The sequence below is a fragment of the Piliocolobus tephrosceles genome, chromosome 9 (genome assembly GCF_002776525.5).
Source record: "Piliocolobus tephrosceles isolate RC106 chromosome 9, ASM277652v3, whole genome shotgun sequence".
NCBI classification, from domain to species: domain Eukaryota; kingdom Metazoa; phylum Chordata; class Mammalia; order Primates; family Cercopithecidae; genus Piliocolobus; species Piliocolobus tephrosceles.
In genome coordinates this window covers 41,888,141-41,909,172 of record NC_045442.1, presented here as the reverse complement: position 1 = coordinate 41,909,172, position 21,032 = coordinate 41,888,141, and the positions used below count along the sequence as shown (strand labels likewise).

The 21,032-nt window shown below is 38.4% G+C and overlaps 1 protein-coding gene across 1 annotated transcript in view; it reads left to right on the top strand.

Moving 5' to 3' along the window:
* Nucleotides 1-21,032, top strand: part of TNKS2 (tankyrase 2) — a 66,709-nt gene that overhangs the window by 1,910 nt on the left and 43,767 nt on the right. Inside the window, exons 2-7 of the mRNA XM_023226267.1 lie at nt 10,628-10,852; nt 14,771-14,866; nt 16,910-16,946; nt 17,122-17,197; nt 17,583-17,677; nt 20,245-20,311. Of these exons, the coding sequence (XP_023082035.1) occupies nt 10,628-10,852; nt 14,771-14,866; nt 16,910-16,946; nt 17,122-17,197; nt 17,583-17,677; nt 20,245-20,311 (596 nt within the window). The remainder of the gene's footprint in view (nt 1-10,627; nt 10,853-14,770; nt 14,867-16,909; nt 16,947-17,121; nt 17,198-17,582; nt 17,678-20,244; nt 20,312-21,032) is intronic.

The following is a 21,032-nucleotide window of genomic DNA, read 5'->3' as shown; positions in this document are numbered from 1 at the left end:
GCCTTTTTTCCTGAAATTTTGGTGGTAAGTGCTGCCGTTCTTGAGCTAATTTAGATTGTCCTGTTTGACCATGTAGTCAACTTTTAAACAACTGGTTTGGCAAACCGTCACGATCAACTGATACATAAGCCAAAGGGTAGGGTTACTTAGATTCTGTTCGGTTGATCTGTGGGATAAAAATAACCAAGAAAGATCTTAGTTGCCTCTCGCCTCAAATTCTTACCTTTTAAGAATTTGGTGTATTAGTGAGTTCATATCTGAAAATAGTAATATTTAGAGGTGTAAGGTTATGGTATTAGATCCTCTCTGACCTTGTTCCTTCTCTACCTTCCCGCCTTCAGTTCTGTCCCAACATTTCAAATCATTGTTTTTACATAGGTTTCATTTTGTTTGTTCAAGTTTGGAAAACTTAATATTTTGGAAACCAACCCACCCCTCGCAACTTACCCAAATTATCAGGTATAGGTTGTAAGATTAAGAGGTAGAGGTATGAAAAGGAGTAATAAAAATTATGAGGTGGGGGTTCTTCATTCAACCAGAGCTTTTGAAGTCCTGCACTTCAATCATATAAGAAACTTTTTTAAAAACTGGCTTTGTAAATTTAATCTGAATTTTAGGTTCATCAGAGAGAAGCTCTTTAAGTGCATCTAACTACCTTTTCACCTAATATATGGAGGATACACTTTATAATCTGTTGTAGGTAGTGCGTTATCAGTCATGTTAATGTGCCTGCAAGCATACTGTTGGAAGTTCAACACAGGTGGTGGTATTATGTAACTGCCTGACCAAGCAGTTTCTTGTGTTTGTACATCAGTCATAGAGTTAGCTGTTGGAGGTGATGGGGGACATAATTATTTTAAAATTTTTTATAGCCAGTTAAAGTTTGGAGATTTTATTAGAGGCGGCATGTTTTTGTCTTTTTGTTTTGATTCCCAAGTAGTATTAGCACTGAGAGGTGTGTGCAGACCACAGAAAATGAAAATCAGTTTAGAAAACATTTGGTTTAATTTCATCCCCAAAAGTTAGTTCAATTAAAAGAGTAATCAGTTGCCAGCACCAAGACAGTTAAATTCTATTAATGAAGAAGACAGCATAAACAGGAATTTTCCTTCTACTAGGTGATTTTTTATTATTGAACTAGACTGCATACTTTTCTTCTAGATAAATATTATTTAAGAAGTAATTTCTTAGGAGAAAAATGACTCTGCAAATTGTTTCCTTTTCAGTCCGCCTGCCACTGCCCCCGACCATACACAGATATACACAAGATAGGAATAATTTTTTTTTTTTTTTTTTTTTTGAGACAGAGTCTAGCTCTGTCTCCCAAGCTGGGGTGCAGTGGCACGATCTCAGCTCACTGCAACCTCCATCTCCCGGGTTCAAGCGATTCTCCTGTCTCAGCCTCCTGAGTAGCTGGGATTACAGGTATGCACCACCACGGCCGGCTGATTTTTGTATTTTTAGTAGAGACAGGGTTTCACCATGTTGGTCAGGCTGGTCTCAAACTCTTGACCTCGTGATCCGCCTGCCTCGGCCTCCCAGAGTACTGGGATCACAGGCGAGAGCCACCGTACCTGGCCAGGAATGATTTTTTTCCAACACATAACAGAACTTGTAGAGGCATGTTGGTGGTAGGGTGGCTGTTGCTCTAATTTTACTAAAAACAAAAGTATCTGAAATTCTTGACAGTTAATGCCCTAGAAAACAACAGATTTCAGTAAAGAAGACTCTGCTTCTCTGAGCTTATTTCTAAAAAGTAAAGAAGAGGTGACACAAACTTGGGGAGAAAGTCATCTTGATGCCATCATAGAAATGAAAGAAATACGTGGCATTCCTTACAATCTTAGAACTCTTGGAGTAGAGGTAGAAGCTTGCATTGTAGAATCCTAGCTAAACAAGGTAACACTTGTTTTATATTTATAGTATGTTACTATTAGTATGAGTATGCTACTGAGCCATATACATTGGACCAGTTAGACTGGACTTGGATTATTATATTCAATTGTGTGAATCAAATGTAAGATGGGATTTTTTTATTCAGAGGAGAAAAGTGGAATCAGAGCATCTGGAATTTATTGCACAAGCATAGGAAAATTAGTGTTGCTTATTCTAGAGATGAAAGAAGACTATACCATGTTACCATCTTCACACGTGGAAGAATCGCAAAGAGTGAGTGGATATTACTTGTGTGGCTTTGAGAGTCAAAACTAAGGCCAGTAGGTGAAAGGTTACAAGGGGTCAGACAACCTTTAACAATATTCAGCCATGGAACTGGCTGGATGTATCCAAGCAGTGGCTGGATTGGCATTTTTCAGAGATGTTGTAGAGACGATTTCAGCCTAGTTCAGCCAACAAGTTATAATCTCATTGGTACAAGAAAATGGGATGATTCCTCCAATTTGAAGGCTTTGATTGCTCAGCTACCAAAGATATACTAGCTTTTGTGATTGCCATTCATATCTTTTCCCAGAATGATAACTATTGGAGACCTCCAGTAACCTCTCAGTAACATTTCCTTCTTTGGCTGTAGGCCAATATCATAGTTGTAAGAGATGCACAAAATTTATCCAACACTCTTCACCTGGAATTACAATTATAGATTGTTGTTTTAAGGATTGATTTTTGCTGTGGGAGATGTTTAAATCATACATCAGCAGGAAACCCCTAGTATCAAATAAAGATCAATCTATTTAGGAATTCATCATCTTTCTTGACTTGTCAAAACTCCCAGTGTATTATCAAGATTTTGAGCCATACCTTTGCCTTCAGCTCTTGCTGGATTTAGAGGTAGACAGATGACTTCAATAATAAGAGTTTGGAGTACTCCTTTCAGTATTCCCCCATTCAGATGGTCAAAATTTCATCACTGTAGAGGCCATGGCATTATTTTCCAAGTTTCTACTAATCTAGCCAGACAGTCTATCTATCCCAAGTTGAGATGGGCAAAGTCCTCTCCCTTGTATTCTTCATTCTTAAGAAATACATGTGGGAAATACTTTTCTGGATCTTAGCAAACTGAAGTTAATAGTAAATGAGGCCCAGGCACAGTGCCACAGGCTATAATCCCAGCACTCTGGGAGGCAAAGGCAGGAGTATCACCTGAGCTCAAGAGTTCAAGACCAGCCTGGGCAACATGGTAAAACCTCATCTCTACAAAAAATAGAAAAATGAGCCGGACATGGTGGCACAGGCCTAACACTTCGGGAGGCAAAGACAGGAGTATCACTTGAGCTTAAGAGTTCAAGAGCAGCCTGGGCAACATGGCGAAACTTCATCTCTACAAAAACAATAGAAAACTTAGCCAGGCATGGTGGCGCAGGCCTGTGGTACTAGCTACTTGGGAGGCTAAGGTTGGAGGATTACTTGAGCCAAGGCTGCAGTGAGCGGAGATTGCGCCATTGTGCTCTAGGCTGGGCAACAGAGGGAAACCTTGTAACACAGATAGTAAATGAGAGGTTTAAAATGACATTCCTCAGAAAAAATCTGTTACTGAGAGTCCTGACTGACTGTTGCTTGAAAGCTGAAGGCTGTTTGATTATACCTTCCAGTCTCCCAGACCACAGGAGCTTTGTTTTGTGGCATTTGTTGACATTTTTCCAGAACTTTGCCTTTGGACAAAACCCTATGTGATAGCCTACCTTTAGATATTGCAAGACATAACCATCTCATATGGTACCAATGGTATTATCAGTGATTAATCCCACCTTTGGACTATAAAAGACAGGAGGGGAATAGCACTTAGTTAAACTTCCTAAGAGTCTAAGTTGGTTTCTCTGTAGGGACTTGACTGCCTCACAGCTTTTGGGAAGTCATTCAGATAAAAGCATGTTTCCAGTATAGCAGCAAAATATGATACTATTAACAATAGTCATGGTTGGCAAGCAGTACCTGGAGCTGCTGAAACTGATGGCATCTAGATAAGTAATAAATATGACAAGAAGCTACTTTCTCTGTTTTCACAAATCATTAACACCATATTCTTTGTGAGGGTCCTTTCCTATTCCAGCAGAGTATTAGACATGCATTAAACAAATGTCTGTCAAGTCCTACTATATGCCAGACACTGACCTTGTCCCTGAGTAAACTGAAATGAATAGGACACAATACCTGCCATTAACTGACACGTGGTTAATGTGGTCAACAAATACATTTTACAGGTAGGCCTGCTTTGCTTCACTGTAAGCACTATGTAGTAGATTCATACTCTGTATGGTTTCATCAGGATTTTCACAAGTAGAACAGTGTTTGAAGTTGAGTGCTGTTCCATAATTACAAAATAAACTACAGTATGTCTTGAGCAGCCATGACTACCAACTTTATTTATGCTTCTGGTTTCTCATAAAGAGATCCTTAGAATATGGAGATTGACATTGACTCTGAGGATATGCCTATTTATGTTCTACCTGGCCAGTGAGAATGTGATCAGAATATACCCTGCAAAGCATTTTTTCTTACAGAAATTGATGCTTAACAGAAGTGCTTTGAACTATTCTTGAGACCTTAACAATAGGGATTTTATCAAGGATTACTCCTCAGTTTGGGAGGTACAATTTTTTGGGGGGTCGGGGGTGAGGCAGAGTTTCACTCTTGTCACCCAGGCTGGAGTGCAGTGGTGCGATCTTGGCTCACTTCAACCTCCACCTCCCAGGTTCAAGCAATTCTCTTGCCTCCTGCTTCAGCCTCCCGAGTAGCTGGGATTACAGGCATGTACCACCATGCCTGGCTAATTTTTATATTTTTAGTAGAAATTGGGTTTTACCATGTTGACCACGGTGGTCTCGAACTCCTGACCTCAGGTGATCCACCCACATCTGCCTCCCAAAGTGCTGGGATTACAGTGTGAGCCTCAGCGCGCAGCCAGGAAGTATCTTAAATCTAAAGATTTCGCTAGACTCCAAACAGCTTTTTTTTTTTTTTTTTTTTTTTTTACATAGCTACCTATTGACTCCCTCCAAATAATTTACTTTAAGTGCCCAAGATGTGGCTTCAAACTTTCAAAATCTCAGACTCTTCATCTACTGACTCAGCATAGCAGATTACATTCACTCACATAGTGTAGTCCTTACCTTACGAGTGTAAAATCATACTGACCTCTACTATCAGTCACCAGACTGGTTTCAGACATCTTAATGACTAGGAAATCATGTTGATACAAACATTGACACAGAAGTAATCTGTGTCTTGGAATGTTGGTAACTATGTGGGTATAATCACTTTACCCATTCTACCTATATCGATTGCCTCAGCTAAAACGTAGTTTCAGTAATGTCTTTCTCTTTAACTCTGATTTCACACAACCCTCTTCTCTTTCCAGCCTTATTTTGACAGAAAGCTACTACTTGACCTTCTTTTAGATCACCAGTCCTTTGGGACAGATATCTTCCCACTTGACACTGTCTCTTGTAACAGCTAGATGTTTTACTCCAGCTATTTCTATACACACCTAACTCTCCTTTCTGGGGGAGTTAGCCTGTGAGTCACCATTTTGATTACTTCAGATATGCTTATTACTGCTGAAGAATAGTAATCCTTATTCTAAAATGCTTGGGTAAGTCAAATAACTTTATAGAGTTAGCTTTACAACTTTTTCTTTATTTTGATTCTTTTTCTTTTACTCTCCAAATTAAGAAGCCTTTTTCTAAAAGCATTTCCTGCAGGTGGGTGCTAAGTGGTTGGGATAGCAGAACCATAGATTAGGGCAACTGTGAATAGCCTACTTGGGGAGGACAGTGTGATCAGCAATGCCCAGGAAGTGATCAGGAAGGAAGACTGAAGTCAGGGCTAATGACAGCAAGAGCTGACCTTCACCTCTTTGAAATTTTACTACTTGGCTTCTGCAGTGCCATTCTTTCTTAGTTTTACTTCTCAGTCTCTTTTTCATATACTGTGATACCGTGATACATTGATTCAGCAAATATCAACAAATTGCTCTATACCTTGTACTCTGAAGGATGCTGGGGAAGTAGTGATGAATTAAGATGCACATGGCTCTTGTCCTTCATGGAACTAAGAGTCTAGAAAATGCTGGGCGCCGTGGCTCGTGCCTGTAATCCCAGCACTTGGGGAGGCCGAGGTGGGCGGATCACAAGGTCAGGAGATCGAGACCATCCTGGCTAACACGGTGAAACCCTGTCCCTAGTAAAAATACAAAAAAAATTAGCTGGGCATGGTGGCGGGTGCCTGTAGCCCCAGCTACTCCCACGGCTGAGGCAGGAGAATGGCGTGAACCTGGGAGGCGGAGCTTGCAGTGAGCCGCGATCGCGCCACTGCACTCCAGCCTGGGGGACAGAGTGAGATTCCGTCTCAAAAAAAAAAAAAAAGTCTAGAAAATAAGTAAAGAGTAATTACAAATTTTAATAACTGCCAAGAAATACTGCTATGAACAGCAAAGACAAAAATCCCTGCTGGTATGGAGCTTGCATTCTAGTGAAGGAGGTGGGAGATAGACCAACTAAATGGTGTGAAGATAGGAAAAAATGTGGATGGGCAGAAGGGACTATTTTAGATAGGATGATCGGGGGTAGCCTTCTTAAGGTGGTGATATTTAAACAAACTAGGTAGTGAGTAGAAGTAGGATGCTTTGTGCAAGGGAAGGGCATTCCAAGCAGAAGGGCAGCATGTACCAAGTCAATGGCATACCTGACAAACTGAAAGAAAGCTATATTATAGTTGAGAAAGGGAAGAATCATGTGAAGTGAAATTAGAGAAAGTGAGGGCCAGTTCATGAGGGAGCTTTTAAGGCCATAGTAGAGTGTTTGAATTGTATTCTAAGAGCATCAGTGGGAAACCAAGGAATTATTTTAAACAGGGCTGTGATATGATTATTTTTAAAAGGTCACTAGAGACAGAAGTGGAAATGAGAGACCTATTCAGGGGAGATTATTGCAGGAACTTATGCTGGAGGTGGTAGTGGTTGGAGTAAGGTAATATGAGTGGAAATAGAAGTTGGAAACATGTTGAGTTTGAGATACCTTTAAAATATCTGGAAGGAAATATGTTAAGTAAACATTCTGGAATTTGGATGAACAGTCTAGACTGGAGATTTAAATTTGAGGGTTGTGCATCTAGGTAGTATTTAAAGCCGTGGGATCAGATAAGATTATCTAAAAAGAGGTTAGAAAACTGAGTCTTGAGGAATCCCAGCATTTAGAAATCGGGTAGAGGAAGCAATAAGCCCTCAGTGAGATATGACATGTCTAAAACTTGGATTCCTCTCTTCTGCCACAAATCTATTTTCATCTGCAGCCTTGCCCCCATTTCAGTTGATGGCAACTTCACTCTTCCATTACTCAGGCCAAAAACCTTGGCAGTAGTGTGTGTAGTAGTAAGATTGGAAACAACCTAACTATGTATGAGAATGGAACTAGTTCCATTTTGACTCTCCCAATTAAGAAAATATATACAATACTGATAGAAGTTGATTTCTGGGATATTATTAATAGATTTTTTTTAAGAAAGGAAGATGTAAACACTATCTTTAAAGATATATATTAGCAGATGTTTGCTTGCATGTATGTAAAATAACTTCAAGGTATGTGAAAAAAAGTGATAACCAGAAGGAAGGAAACTGGGAAGTTGGAAATGGGGGTGGGAGGAAGGCTTCACCAGCCATGTGACTATTACCTATCGTGTTCACATGAACCATGTGGGTATGCTATCCTAACCAAATCAGTCTTAATCTCAGCCCTTATCATCTGTCACCTAGACTATGGCACATAGCATTCTAAAACCTTAAGAACCTATCTACTGCCTATCTCTGCATTTGATTCATTGATTCACACAATTGCCAAGGTGATCTTTCTTAAAAACAAAAACAAAAACAGTCACTGCCTTAAACACATCATTCTGTGACTAATGATGTGTTGTAGCAGTATTTTTCAAACTGTTTCCAAGAGGTGCTCAGAGATGCCGGAATATTTTCTTCTGGATCTTTGTGAGGGGAAGAAGGAGGATTCAACCAGAATAGTTTTTATTTTATTCAATTAATTTGCAGTTCTATGAATGCCAGCTATGTACTAGGCATTGGGTATTTAGCAGTAAACATGACCTGTACTTATTATAATCTTAAATAAGATCTAATTGAAGTCTGTCTGGGCCCGGTGCAATGGCTCATGCCTGTAATCCCACGCTTTGGGAGGCTGAGGCCAGTGGATTACTTGAGGTCAGAAGTTCGATACCAGCCTGGCCAACATGGCAATACCCCATGTCTACTAAAAATACAAAAAAGAATTAGCCAGGCATGATGGTGCGCACCTGTAGTCCCAGCTACTCGGGAAACTAAGGCAAGAGAATCGCTTAAGCCTGGGAAGCAGAGGTTGCAGTGAGCTGAGATTGCGCCATTGCACTCCAGCCTGGGTGACAGAGCAAGACTCTGTCTCAAAAAACAAAACAAAACCTGCTATCTGAAAACAGTTTGAAAAACACTAATTTATGGGACAAAGGCCAGGTGCTACCTTAGCCTGACATACTCCTTTTTGTTGTTGTTTTGTTTTTTGTTGTTTGTTTGTTTGTTTGTTTGTTTGAAACAGAGTCTCATTCTGTCTCCCGGGCTGGAGTGCAGTGGCCCAATCTTGGCGTACTGCAAGGTCCATCTCCTGGGTTCACGCCATTCTCCTGCCTCAGGCTCCCGAGTAGCTGGGACTACAGGCGCCTGCCACAACACCCAGCTAATTTTTTTTTTTTTTTTTTTTTTTAGTAGAGACAGAGTTTCACCATGTTAACCAGGATGGTCTCGATCTCCTGACCTCATGATCCACCCGCCTCGCCTCCCAAAGTGCTGGGTTTCGCCCGGCCAGCCTGACGTTCTCCTGATCTAGCGTCTGCCCACTTTGGCATTCTGTGTCCTGGCTGTTATGGAGCATTTGTTCTGTTCTTTTCTTTTCTTTCTTTTCTTTTCTTTTCTTTCTTCTTTTTTTTCTTTTTTTCTGAGATAGAGTCTCACTCTGTTACCCAGGCTGGAGGGCGGTGGCGTGATCTCGGCTCACTGCAACCTACACTTGCCGAGTTCAAGCAATTCTCATTCCTCAGCTTCCCTTGTAGCTGGAATTACAGGCACGTGCCACCACACCTGGCTAATTTTTTGTATTTTTGGTAGAGACTGAGTTTCACCATGCTGACCAGGCTGGTCTTGAACTCCTGACCTCGTGATCTGCTCACCTGGGCCTCCCAAAGTGCTGGGATTACTGTCATGAGCCACTGTGACCAGCCCAAGCATTTATTCTTTCATACCTCCATGTCTGTGTACATTGTTTCTTTCTTGCTCATCTCCTTTCCCTCACCTCTCCCTCCTCTTCTCATTTTCCTAATGATCTCTTATTTTTCTGGAAACTTTCAGCTTAGGTGTCATCACTGGAATCGCCTTAGGCAAGTCTTTTCCGTTCTCTGCTTTCCTCTAGTTTAGGAGTTCCCTTCTTTGAGCTCTAGTAGCACTTTATGTATAGTAGCAATTATATTGTATTGAAATTTAAAATCTTCATATCTTAAATTTATGAGCTCTTTGAGAGGGGGAAGAATCAAAGATACAAAGATACTCATCTTTGTGACCACAGAGCCCAGCAATGTTAAAACAAAAATAGTTAATCTTTTTAACTATCTTTAGCTCTTCCATCAGGTGCAACCAGGCCAACCCCAGGCATCAACCTTAGAAAGGTTGTACCGTTACTTTCTTAACTGTTCTCATTGCTGGTCATCTTGGAAGAACTGCGGTCAGACTTGGTGGCTTTAAGAATAGAATGGAGAAATTTCAGAAGAGTGAGCAGTTCCTTTCTGTCTACCCAAACACATTATAGACCTCTCTCCATCTGCTTTAGCGTATGCCTGAAAGCCTTGTCATTTCACAACTAGGTGTAAAAAGATTTTAAGTACTAATATATAGGAGTGATAAGAAATTGAAACTCATTGGTACTAGATCTGTAAACCAGTATAAATAAATTATCAGACTTTTTTTTGTTTTATTTGGGGGCAGTTGAGCAGAACTGTGGAATGTTGGTACCTAAAGGAGGCCTCCTACACGGAAAGAAGTTATGTATGTGTTGTGCAAGTGACAAAGTAGGGACTCCTTTGAAGACACTGGATTTTATACTTTTGCTGGGGTTATCTCTCTGTCTCACTACAGAGACAAATATTAGCTGTAAGTGGATCTTTTTTTGTTGCTTCTCGTAGTCCCCCCAGTTTAGCAGAAACGTTCTATGAGATAGATGTGGGAAAGGAATTCTAGCAAGAGTTTTGTCACTGTATCATAAGGTTGTGATTTACGTATTTAAGTTTTATACTTTGAACATCTGAAAATGCATACATACTAAATACACAGAACTGTATTGTAGAGTGAAAAACATTTGAACTTTGAGCTTTCAGTCACTTATTTTGTGTTCTTTCTTTGAGGTTAGTACTAGTAGTACCACCCAAGGCACTACTTAGGTACCACTACTACTTAGTGGAGAGTCACTCTGGCTTTATCATTAAGGTTAGTTATTGATATATTTCTGATCACCTTTCCATTAATTAGTTCTTGAATTGTTGAGTCTGTTATTATTTTTCAACCTGAAACATTTTAGCATGGATGGTACTTATTCTAATTTGATATCTTTTCCTTGTTGAACTTACGTGTGGACAATTTTTTTTCATCTAGGTTTTGGGCGGAAAGACGTAGTTGAATATTTGCTTCAGAATGGTGCAAATGTCCAAGCACGTGATGATGGGGGCCTTATTCCTCTTCATAATGCATGCTCTTTTGGTCATGCTGAAGTAGTCAATCTCCTTTTGCGACATGGTGCAGACCCCAATGCTCGAGATAATTGGAATTATACTCCTCTCCATGAAGCTGCAATTAAAGGAAAGATTGATGTTTGTATTGGTAAGACTGTTAACTTTTCTGACTCTTCCTAATGTTGTAACTATTCTGAATCTGAACTGAATTAATCTGTTCATATCATCAAATTCTGTCAAGCTGAATTTATATATTTAAGAACATCCCATGATTTAATTTAACTACTATTTACTGAGTGTCTTTTTGTGTGTAGTACTGAGCCTAAATTTCTTTGGAGAATGGAATACAAAGTGCCTATTCTCTGGAAACTTGCGTTCTCTTGGGAGATAAAATACACAAAGAGCCAGATAAAGGTATGGTGGAAGGGAACAGAGAGTGTTAAGAGGATAATGAGCACAGTGACTTGGCAGATCAAGTCAAGGCCCTACTTTCTGGAGTCTTTCCAGTGGAGAAAGGGTTAAAAAGGTAGGTGGGGATTTCTTTATAAAAAGCTTTAAATACCAGGTTAAGGAGCTTGATATTAGTATGTGTAGGCAGTGTAGAATATTGAAGATTTTTTGAGGAAGGGAACACTGTGATAAGAGTACATAGTATGCAATCATGCTCCACGTAACTCCATTTCAAAATGGACGACATACATAAGGGTGGTCTCATAAGATTATAATGGAGCTGAAAAATTCCTGCCACCTACTAACTTTGTAGCAGTCCTAACTTCATAGCACAAGGCATTACTCAAGTTTTTGTGGTGATGCTGGGTTAACAAACCTAGTGCACTGCCAGTCATATAAAGGTGTAGCATATAAAATTATGTACACTACATAATACTTGATAATAACCAACTTTGTTACTGGTTTATATATTTACTATACTTTTTATTGTGACTTAATTTTGTTGAGTATAACTCAGCAATTAAAAAAAAAAAGTTAACTATAAAACAGCCTCAGGCAGGTGTTCCAGAAGAAGGCATTATTATAGGAGATGGCAACTCCATGTATGTTATTTTGCCCCTAAAGACCTTCCAGTGGGACAAGATGTGGAGGTGGAAGACAGTAATATTGATGATCCTAAGCCTATGTAGGCCTAGCTAATATGTGTGTCTATATCTTAGTTTTTAACAGAAAAGTTGTAAAAAAATTTTTTTGAGTAGAGAAAAGCTTATAAAATAAAACATAAAATACTTTTGTGTAGCTGTATATAATGTTTGTTTTAAGTTGTTATTACAAAAGTCAAAATGTTTTTATAACTAAAAGTTTATAATGTAAAAAGGTTACTGTAAGCTAATTATTGAAGAAATACATTTTTAAAATAAATTTGCATAGCTAAGAGGTGTACAGTGTTTATGTAGAGTCTACAATGGTGTACTATAATATACTGTAAGTGTACAGTGTAGAGTCTACAATGATGTACTATAATATCCTAGACCTTCACATTCACTCATCGCTTACTCACTGACTAACTCAGAGCAGCTTCCAGCCCTGCAAGCTCCATTCATGGTAAATGTGCTATACAGATATACCATTTCTTATCTTTTATACTATATTTAGACATATTTAGTTACAGATATACTTGCCATTGTATTATAGTTGCCTGCAGTATTCAGTACAGTGACATGTTGTTCAGGTTTGTAGCCTAGGAGGAATAGGCTATACCATGTAGCCTAGGTGTTTGGTAGACTGTACCATCTAGGTTTGTGTAAACATACTCTGGTGTTGACACAATGATGGACTCACCTAACAAGGCATTTCTCAAAATATATCCCTGTCATTAAGTGACACATGGGGACTGTGTAGGATGGATGGTATCAAGGATACCAGTTAGGAAACTGTGAAGTAACCCAGGTGAGAAATGATAGCTACTGAATTATAGGGTTATAGGAGAGTAGAAATGACAGGATAAGTAAGAAAATTATATAGTATATGAGAAGGCTTTTTGAGAATTTTTATTAACCTGATATTTACTTTTGTGAGACAAACAAATTCAAGGATTTTGGACTCATTGCCACCTTAACTCCATTATTTCCTGATGTAAAACAGGGACAGTTGAAATCCTTAACAGATAGAAAGTGAGTTCAGTATACTAGAAAAAGTCCAGGTGTTCTGTGCTAGACTTAAATTGGACCTCATCGTCCCCAGCATCCCAAATCACTATTTATGTCAGCCTCACCAGCTTAGTTTAAATTAGGTCATTTATAAAGATGTGAAATAGATTTCCTAGTTACCTCTGTCCAATTCTCCTTTTCTGTATGTTATCTTAAACTGTTCCTGGCCTACATTCAAATACATCATTTTTACCACATAACCCATCTCTGGTACCTCAGAATCTTAGACATATAATTAATTAGTTTTAATAATGTAGAGTTTTCCAAAGGTAGTTATAATCTGCACTATCCAATATGGTAGCTAAGAGCTTGAAATGTCTGAATTGAGATGTACTCTAAGGGGAAAAAGCATACCACATTTTAGAGACTTAGTACAAATAAAAGTAAAATATCTACTTTTATATTGATTATAATATAAATGTAAATATTGAATTTTTGGCTGGATTAGGTGAAGTGTATTCAAATTAATTTGAACTGTTTCTTTTTTTAATGTAGTTACTAGAAAATGTTAAATTATTTATGTGGCTCACGTTTATTTCTGTTGAACAGCACTGGTATATATAGGAGTAGAGCAGAATGGAAATTCACCCTATCAAAGAACAGCAACTGAGCTTCCTTTCTGCACATATTTGCCTGTCTTCCTCCAGCTCCTTATTTAGAGAGTATATTGGAATATCTTCATAATAATACAAATAACAATACAGTACAGAACAAAACACAAGACTTCTCTTTTTTTTTCAGACGGAGTCTTGCTCCGTCACCCAGGCTAGAGTGCAGTGGTGTTATCTCCGCTCACTGCAAGCTCCACCTCCCGGGTTCACACCATTCTCCTGTCTCAGCCTCTCAAGTAACTGGGACTACAGGTGCCCGCCACCATGCCCAGCTAATTTTTTGTATTTTTAGTAGAGACAGAGTTTCACCATGTTAGCCAGGATGGTCTCTGTCTCTTGACCTCGTGATCCTCCCGCCTTGGCCTCCCAAAGTGCTGGGATCACAGGCGTGAGCCACCGCACCCAGCCAAGACTTCTCTTTTTATGTGCCTTGAATTATAATGTAGTAGTTTGGATTTGCGGTAGGTTAACCCTACTAAGGGTATTTGGATTTTAACTTAAAATTCAGTGTAGTTAACCTCAAAAAACTAACTGCTCAGCTAGCAACCCTTATTTATATATCCCTCAGTTAAGATTTTTCCAAAGAAAAATTGTCCTTATAAGGAGTAATTTGCACCTTCGTTTCAATGCACATACTCCACTCTTTAGACTGTTTACCTTGCACCTTACAAGTGCATTGTATTATGGTTTCAATAGTGGACGAATACAAGCAGCCTCCTGTTGATTATTCAGCCTTCCTGAAGAATAGAAAGATAATGACTGACGACCTTGCAGAATTTGTTGAAAGCATAAGGAAGCTATTCAGTTTTTTGTTTGTGTTTTTTAAAAAAGAATTTACCTGTGTGATTTTTTTTTTCTTAAACATTCTACAGATCTCTGTTCCCAGGCTATCTATAGCTTTAGACATTTTATTTCTGTCGTGATGAACAGTCTCTCTAGCATAAGCAGTGTTCTTTTGGAGTGAGAAAAGAAGCTTTCAAGCACACTTGCCTTTTTTTTCCCCTTATACATTCTTACCTATCCTTAGTCACTTGTCACCAGCTGTATAAATAGCAAAGGAAAATCTACATTGAACTGAGGGGGAACTTATTTAATGTGTCTTTAATGCATTAAATAATAGAATACTTTATGTATTATTTTTATATTTAAAATGTAACATTCCCATTCTGACAAGATACGAAAGGTCTTTAAACAACTTTGAGACTTTGCTGGATCAGAATTCTTGAGAAAATGATTTACTAAAATCAAGTTGTTAAAATTACCATTGAACTTCAAAATAGTGTTGCTATTTTGCAGTGCTCTTACAGCATGGAGCTGAGCCAACCATCCGAAATACAGATGGAAGGACAGCATTGGATTTAGCAGATCCATCTGCCAAAGCAGTGCTTACTGGTAAGTCCGTATACTCTGGTTATTCCAGGAAGCCTGTAAAGAACAAGCTTGCCAGGTAGGAAATTTGCCTCCTGTGATTTATGACCTCAGCTAGATTTTTAAAATAGTATCAGTTCAGTAGCTTTCCTTTTCTACATCTAGATAGCTGACATTTGATTCTCCTCTAAGAAAAATAAAGCTTTCTTTTTCTTTTCTAATTGATGTTTACATATCATTGTTACCTTATTGGGAGTGAGGGTAATAGATAATTGTATGTTGCTGTAGTATATTCAGGTTATTTCTTAAATACCCCTGAGTTTTTCAGATAACTTATGCATGCCCCTTTATATACAGGTTGAGTATTTCTAATCCAAACTTCAAAACACTTCTGGTTTTAAGCATTTCAGATAAGGGATATTCAAGCTGTACTGTTTTTTTTAATGTATTTTAATAATTTTTGATGGAATCCTTTCAAAAAGCACTAGCCATTCAGAAGAGGATTCTAGGCACACTCATTTCGGTACCATGAAGAATGCTAGTTGTACTCTGCTGTAACATATTTATGTCCTTGAAACCTATTGCTATGCATAAGCTATAGTTTAGATTGACAAGCTTTCCTGAGTTGTATCCACTTCACGTATTATCTCCCTTGTCAGTGTGCTTTCCTCTTAGCAACTCAGCCATATTATTTACCATATTCTTATCTACCTTGTGATGACTAGAATCATACCTAATCTAAAGTCAAGAGCCTAAGGGGCTTTGCTGTGAGCTTTGTGCCTGGATTTTGTGTTTTTTCTTCTACCATTGCTGAGAAAATTTAGACTTCTTCTTGAAAAGACTTCTAGAAGTGTGCACTGTTATTGTGACTATCAATCAGTGTTCATTTTCTCCTTTAGTAATCCATGTTATTCCATGCTTTTATTTTTGTTTTTTAAATCTTGGGCTTCAAAAGAAGCGTTGCCTTGGCAGTCAATACACAATTCACATTGTGGGCAGCAGTTTGGATGTCATTCAGCAAATCATTATATTAATTTAAATTTTGTTGATTTTATAGTTTTGTTTGCATTCATTTGTAAAAGTAAAGGCTTTAATAAAGAAGAAATAGAGTTCATAGTTAATCCTTTTTTATATTTGTATATATTTAAAGTAGCATTAAATAAGCATGATATTAGTGTTGAAAAATCTAGGTTCATAAAGATGTTAATGATTATGTTATAATCAGTGATGTTATAGATTCTTTTGTAATTTCTATAAAGTTGGTATATTGAGTTTTGTTTGTTTTGTTTAGGGGTTTGTTTTTGGGGGGTGTGTGTGTATGTGCATGTGTGTATATCAAGGTCTCGCTCTGTCGCCCAGGCTGGAGTGCAGTAGCACAGTCATAGCTCACTGCAGCCTGAACCTATCCAGGCTCAGGTGATCCTCCAACCTCAGTCTCCCAAGTAGCTGGGATTGCAGGCGTGCATCATCACACCCAGCCAATTTTTGTATTTTTTGTAGAGAGAGGGTTTCACCATGTTCCCAGGCTAGTCTCTAACTCTTGGGCTCAAGCGATCCACCCACCTCAGCCTCCCAAAGTGCTGGGATTACAGACATGAGCCAATACACCTGGCCTTTTTTAGGTTTGGAACAAAGTTGGAGATACATTTTGTTTCTCTGTTATGAAAATACCATACTCATTTTAGGAAATTTGAAGGGAAAAAGGAAAAGGTCACCAATAACCTATGACCCGAGATAAACTTTGTTAATATTTTGGTATATTTTCTTTTGGGTTTTCCTTGAGTATATTGTTTTTACATAGTTGAGGTTGCCTTTCATTATATAAAATAGAATCTTTTTTTTTAATCCCATAGCAAAGGTATTTCATGCAAATATTTTTCATGAAATATTTTTGCTTTTCATGCAAATATTTTTAAACTACATAATATTCTGTTAATGAACTAGTTTCCATTTATTGGAAATTTATTTCCAAATTTATCTACTTTATAATTCATTGGGCATCTTTTTGCATAAAACTCGTTAATTTTTCTTTTTAATTTCTATACTTTTTTTTTTCCTAATTCACAGGTGAATATAAGAAAGATGAACTCTTGGAAAGTGCCAGGTAAGTACTAATGTTTTAAATATTTAACAGGAATACTTCACCATTAACGTTTTTCTTTTTTTTTTTTTTTACAGTAAGCAAACTTTAAAAAGAATTTTTTGTAATGGTTACAGTACTTATCTTGAGGAAGATCTGATGAAGAATGCAAATTGCTAATACTTTTTTTGTATTCTAGGAGTGGCAATGAAGAAAAAATGATGGCTCTACTCACACCATTAAATGTCAACTGCCACGCAAGTGATGGCAGAAAGGTACTTCCTTTTGCAACTGAGTTTGTGCTTATCTCCTGGTAACATAAAGATAAAGATGTGTTTATCTTATGATAAATTGAAATATATTTGAAGAGAGCGCTGATGTTTTAAGTATTTCAGTATTTTCAGTATTTCACATTCTTAAGCTTAGTAAAACTTTATTGATGATAAACAGTTATTTGCTTCCTATATGCAATAGTGAATTTATAAACTTGTATACTATACCTTCAATATGTATGTTGGATTTTGTAAAACCAAATTGATAACTACTTAAACAATGAAGTCATAATTGGGTTTTCTGGTTTTATATTTGGGTTTTTTCCCCCTTACACATTTTATTCAACCATTATTTGAATTCCATTAATATATTTGATTAATATTTCAGTCAACTCCATTGCATTTGGCAGCAGGATATAACAGAGTAAAGATTGTACAGTTGTTATTGCAACATGGAGCTGATGTCCATGCTAAAGATAAAGGGTAAGCATTTGAACAAAAACAAGGACTTTTTACTTGTTACTGTCATCTTAAAACAATCTTTTTAACCTTATAAAAATCATATTTTTTACTAAATAACATTAATATGTATCGAGCTTTTACAATGTACAGGTTCTCTGAGGGCACAGGAAATTATAAAACCTTAAGCCCACAGCTCATAGAAGGTGTACATTACACTTCAGAAGGCATGAAAAGATACCTAAGAATACTGTGAGGTCTCTACCAAGTGTTGGATCATTGAGAGAGATAGCACTGCAGGAGTTCCCAAGAGGGAACTCTCAGTGATGGTTGACTGAAGTGGTTGGGAAATCCCTCAGAATGAGGTGTGACTTGACCTGGACTGTAAAGTTAAGTCTCAATTCAAGAAAGCAGTTTGCGGAACATTAATCTGCAAGACAATTAGGATAACTGGGGGCTGCTAAAGCAGACATTAAAGCACGTTTTAAAAACAGTGACTAGACTAGCTTTGCTGGAGCAGATGATTCACACAAGAAACAAATGAAGGTTAGGATTAGAGAAATAGGTAAGAACCAGGTTTTGGAGGACTTGATATTTAGCCTAAGTAATTCAAACTTCACTCTGTGATCTGAAACAAAGGAGATTATTATTCTAAAAGAAGTTTTAAGAGGTGCATTTGAAAGCAGTGTGTTGGCTAAATTGGGAGAGAAGACTAGAAGCAAAAGCAGCAATTAGGAAAGTGAGCATTCTAGAGGTTTAAGTATAATCAGGATTCATAATAATGGTGGCAGAATAAATGAAAATGAAGGAATAGATGCAAGAGTTATTTCTACGTAAGAATGGATAAGGTTTGGGCTGGGCACGGTGGCTCACGCCTGTAATCCCAGCACTTTGGGAGGCTGAGGCGGGCGGATCACGAGGTCAGGAGATCGAGACCATCCTGGCTAACACGGTGAAATCCCGTCTCTACTAAAAATACAAAAAATTAGCGGGGTGTGGTGGCAGGCGCCTGTAGTCCCAGCTACTCAGGAGGCTGAGGCAGGAGAATGGCACGAACCTGGGAGGCGGAGCTTGCAGTGAGCCGAGATCACGCCACTGCACTCCAGCCTGGGTGACAGAGCAAGACTCCATCTCAAAAAAGAAAAAAAAAAGAATGGATAAGATTTGTCGAATGGATATGATGAGCGAGGAATAAAAGGAAAACTACACTTCAAGTTCCGAATGAGTTGGATCCAATGATACACATATGAGATACACAAGGCAAAATTGTTTGGGGGGAAACTGTTGAATTGACTTCTAGAAGTCTTAGTTTATTTTTTGTTTGCTTGTTGCATTTTTTATTTTATTTTTATTTTATTTTATATTATTTTATTTTATTTGAGACGGAGTCTCGCTCTGTCGCCCAGGCTGGAGTGCAGTGGCAAGATCTCGGCTCATTGCAACCTCTGCCTCCCAGGTTCAAGTGATTCTCCTGCCTCAGCCTCCTGAGTAGTTGGGATTACAGGCACCTGCCATTACACCTAGCTAATTTTCGTATTTTTAGTAGAGACGAGGTTTCACCATGTTGGCCAGGCTCGAACTCCTGACGTCAGGTGATCCACCTGGCTCAGCCTCCCGAAGTGCTCAGATTACAGGTGTGAGCCACCACGCCCGGCCTAGAACGCTTAGTTTAATGGGATGATACAGGAACATAGTGGAAGCATCTAGTAGGTAGTTAGGAACAAAATTGGTGCTCAGGCAAGTGAAGAATCAATATTCAAAAATTGTAAGGAAAGCCATGAACCTTTCAAGAGAGGACTCGTAGAACTAAAGGCTAAATCACAGGTGACCATCCCTTACCAGAGGCTGGCATGATGGTGACTGTGGCAACATATTAGTGAGTAATCCCAAAGGAGAAGGAAAAGCTTAAAGATAGAAGTCAAGATTTTAAAGTTTCACTGTATCTTCCCATAGAGAAAGTTCTTCCTCCACTCCCATCATGGAAGAATCGGCTTTCAGCTTATTAAGGATCTCAAAAAAGTTTTAAAAATGAGCTAGGATTTGAGCTAAGTCTGGAAAAGACATGTAGAAATGATCCAGAACAAAGGAGGGAGGGAAATCTATACCCAGGGAACAGTATGTGTAGAGACATACAGGGAACTATAAGTTTAGCATACCATTATTGAAGGGTAAGCCTAGAGAGGGAGCCAGATAATTGTGTGTGCCACGTTAATAAGTTGGAACCATCTCTTGAAAGCACAGTGTTAAGGTGTAACTACATCAGACTTACCTTTTAGAAAAATCTGTCTCAGCTTGGAGGATAAAGTGGAGTGGGGGCTATTTCAGTAGTGCAAGGGAGAAATAACAGGTCCAAACTAAAGCAGTGGCAGTAGCGGTGAAGTATAAAGGAAGACAGATTTGAAAGAGGCTTGGGAGTTCAAATTCTTAGGACTTAGGGTTCAAATGGATGTTACTAAATTTTGAACATTTTTATTAGAACATCACATAATCCACTTGCTATTTAAGTAATTAAATACATTTTAATTTATAAATTTCCCTAGGCCTAAGAAATATATACTAAAACAGGATTTTTTTCCCCCTTCTCATTGTAGTGATCTGGTACCATTGCACAATGCCTGTTCTTATGGTCATTATGAAGTAACTGAACTTTTGGTCAAGGTTAGTGTTCTTGTACTCTCTAATTTCTGCAGTTACGTAAAATAACTTGAAATACATTAGTATATCTGGGTTTCTTTTTATTTTCTGTGTTCTTAGTGCTTAAAGAAGTAGAAGTGTTTATAAGCATTATAAAATATAGGTGACTGATAGCTCAGCATTTGACTGCTTTGAGATTTTTGAGATACCATATGATTTTTTTTTTTTTTTTCCTGAGACAAAGTCTCACTCTTGCCCAGGCCGGAGTGCAGTGGTGCGATCTTGGCTCTCTGCAACCTCCACCTCCAGGGTTCAGACGATTCTCCTGCCACAGCCTCCTGAGTAGATGGGATTTCAGACATGCACCATCACGCCCAGCTAAATTTTGTTAGAGATGGGGTTTCACCATGTTGGCCAGGCTGGTCTTGAACTCCTGACCTCAAGTGATTCACCTGCCTCGGCCTCCCAAAGTGCTGGGATTACAGCCATGAGCCACCATACCCAGCCTGGATACCATATGTTTTTAAATATAAAGTAGCACTGTCATCTTGCTACACATCATCTTGTGACGCATCATCTGAAATCCCATCTACTCAAGAGGCTGTGGCAGGAGAATCGTTTGAACCGTGGAGATGGAGGTTACAGTGAGCCCAGATCGCACCTCTGCACTCCAGCATGGGCAAGAGTGAGACCTTGTCTCAAAAAATAATAATAATATAGAATAGCAGATAAAGTGATTCCATAA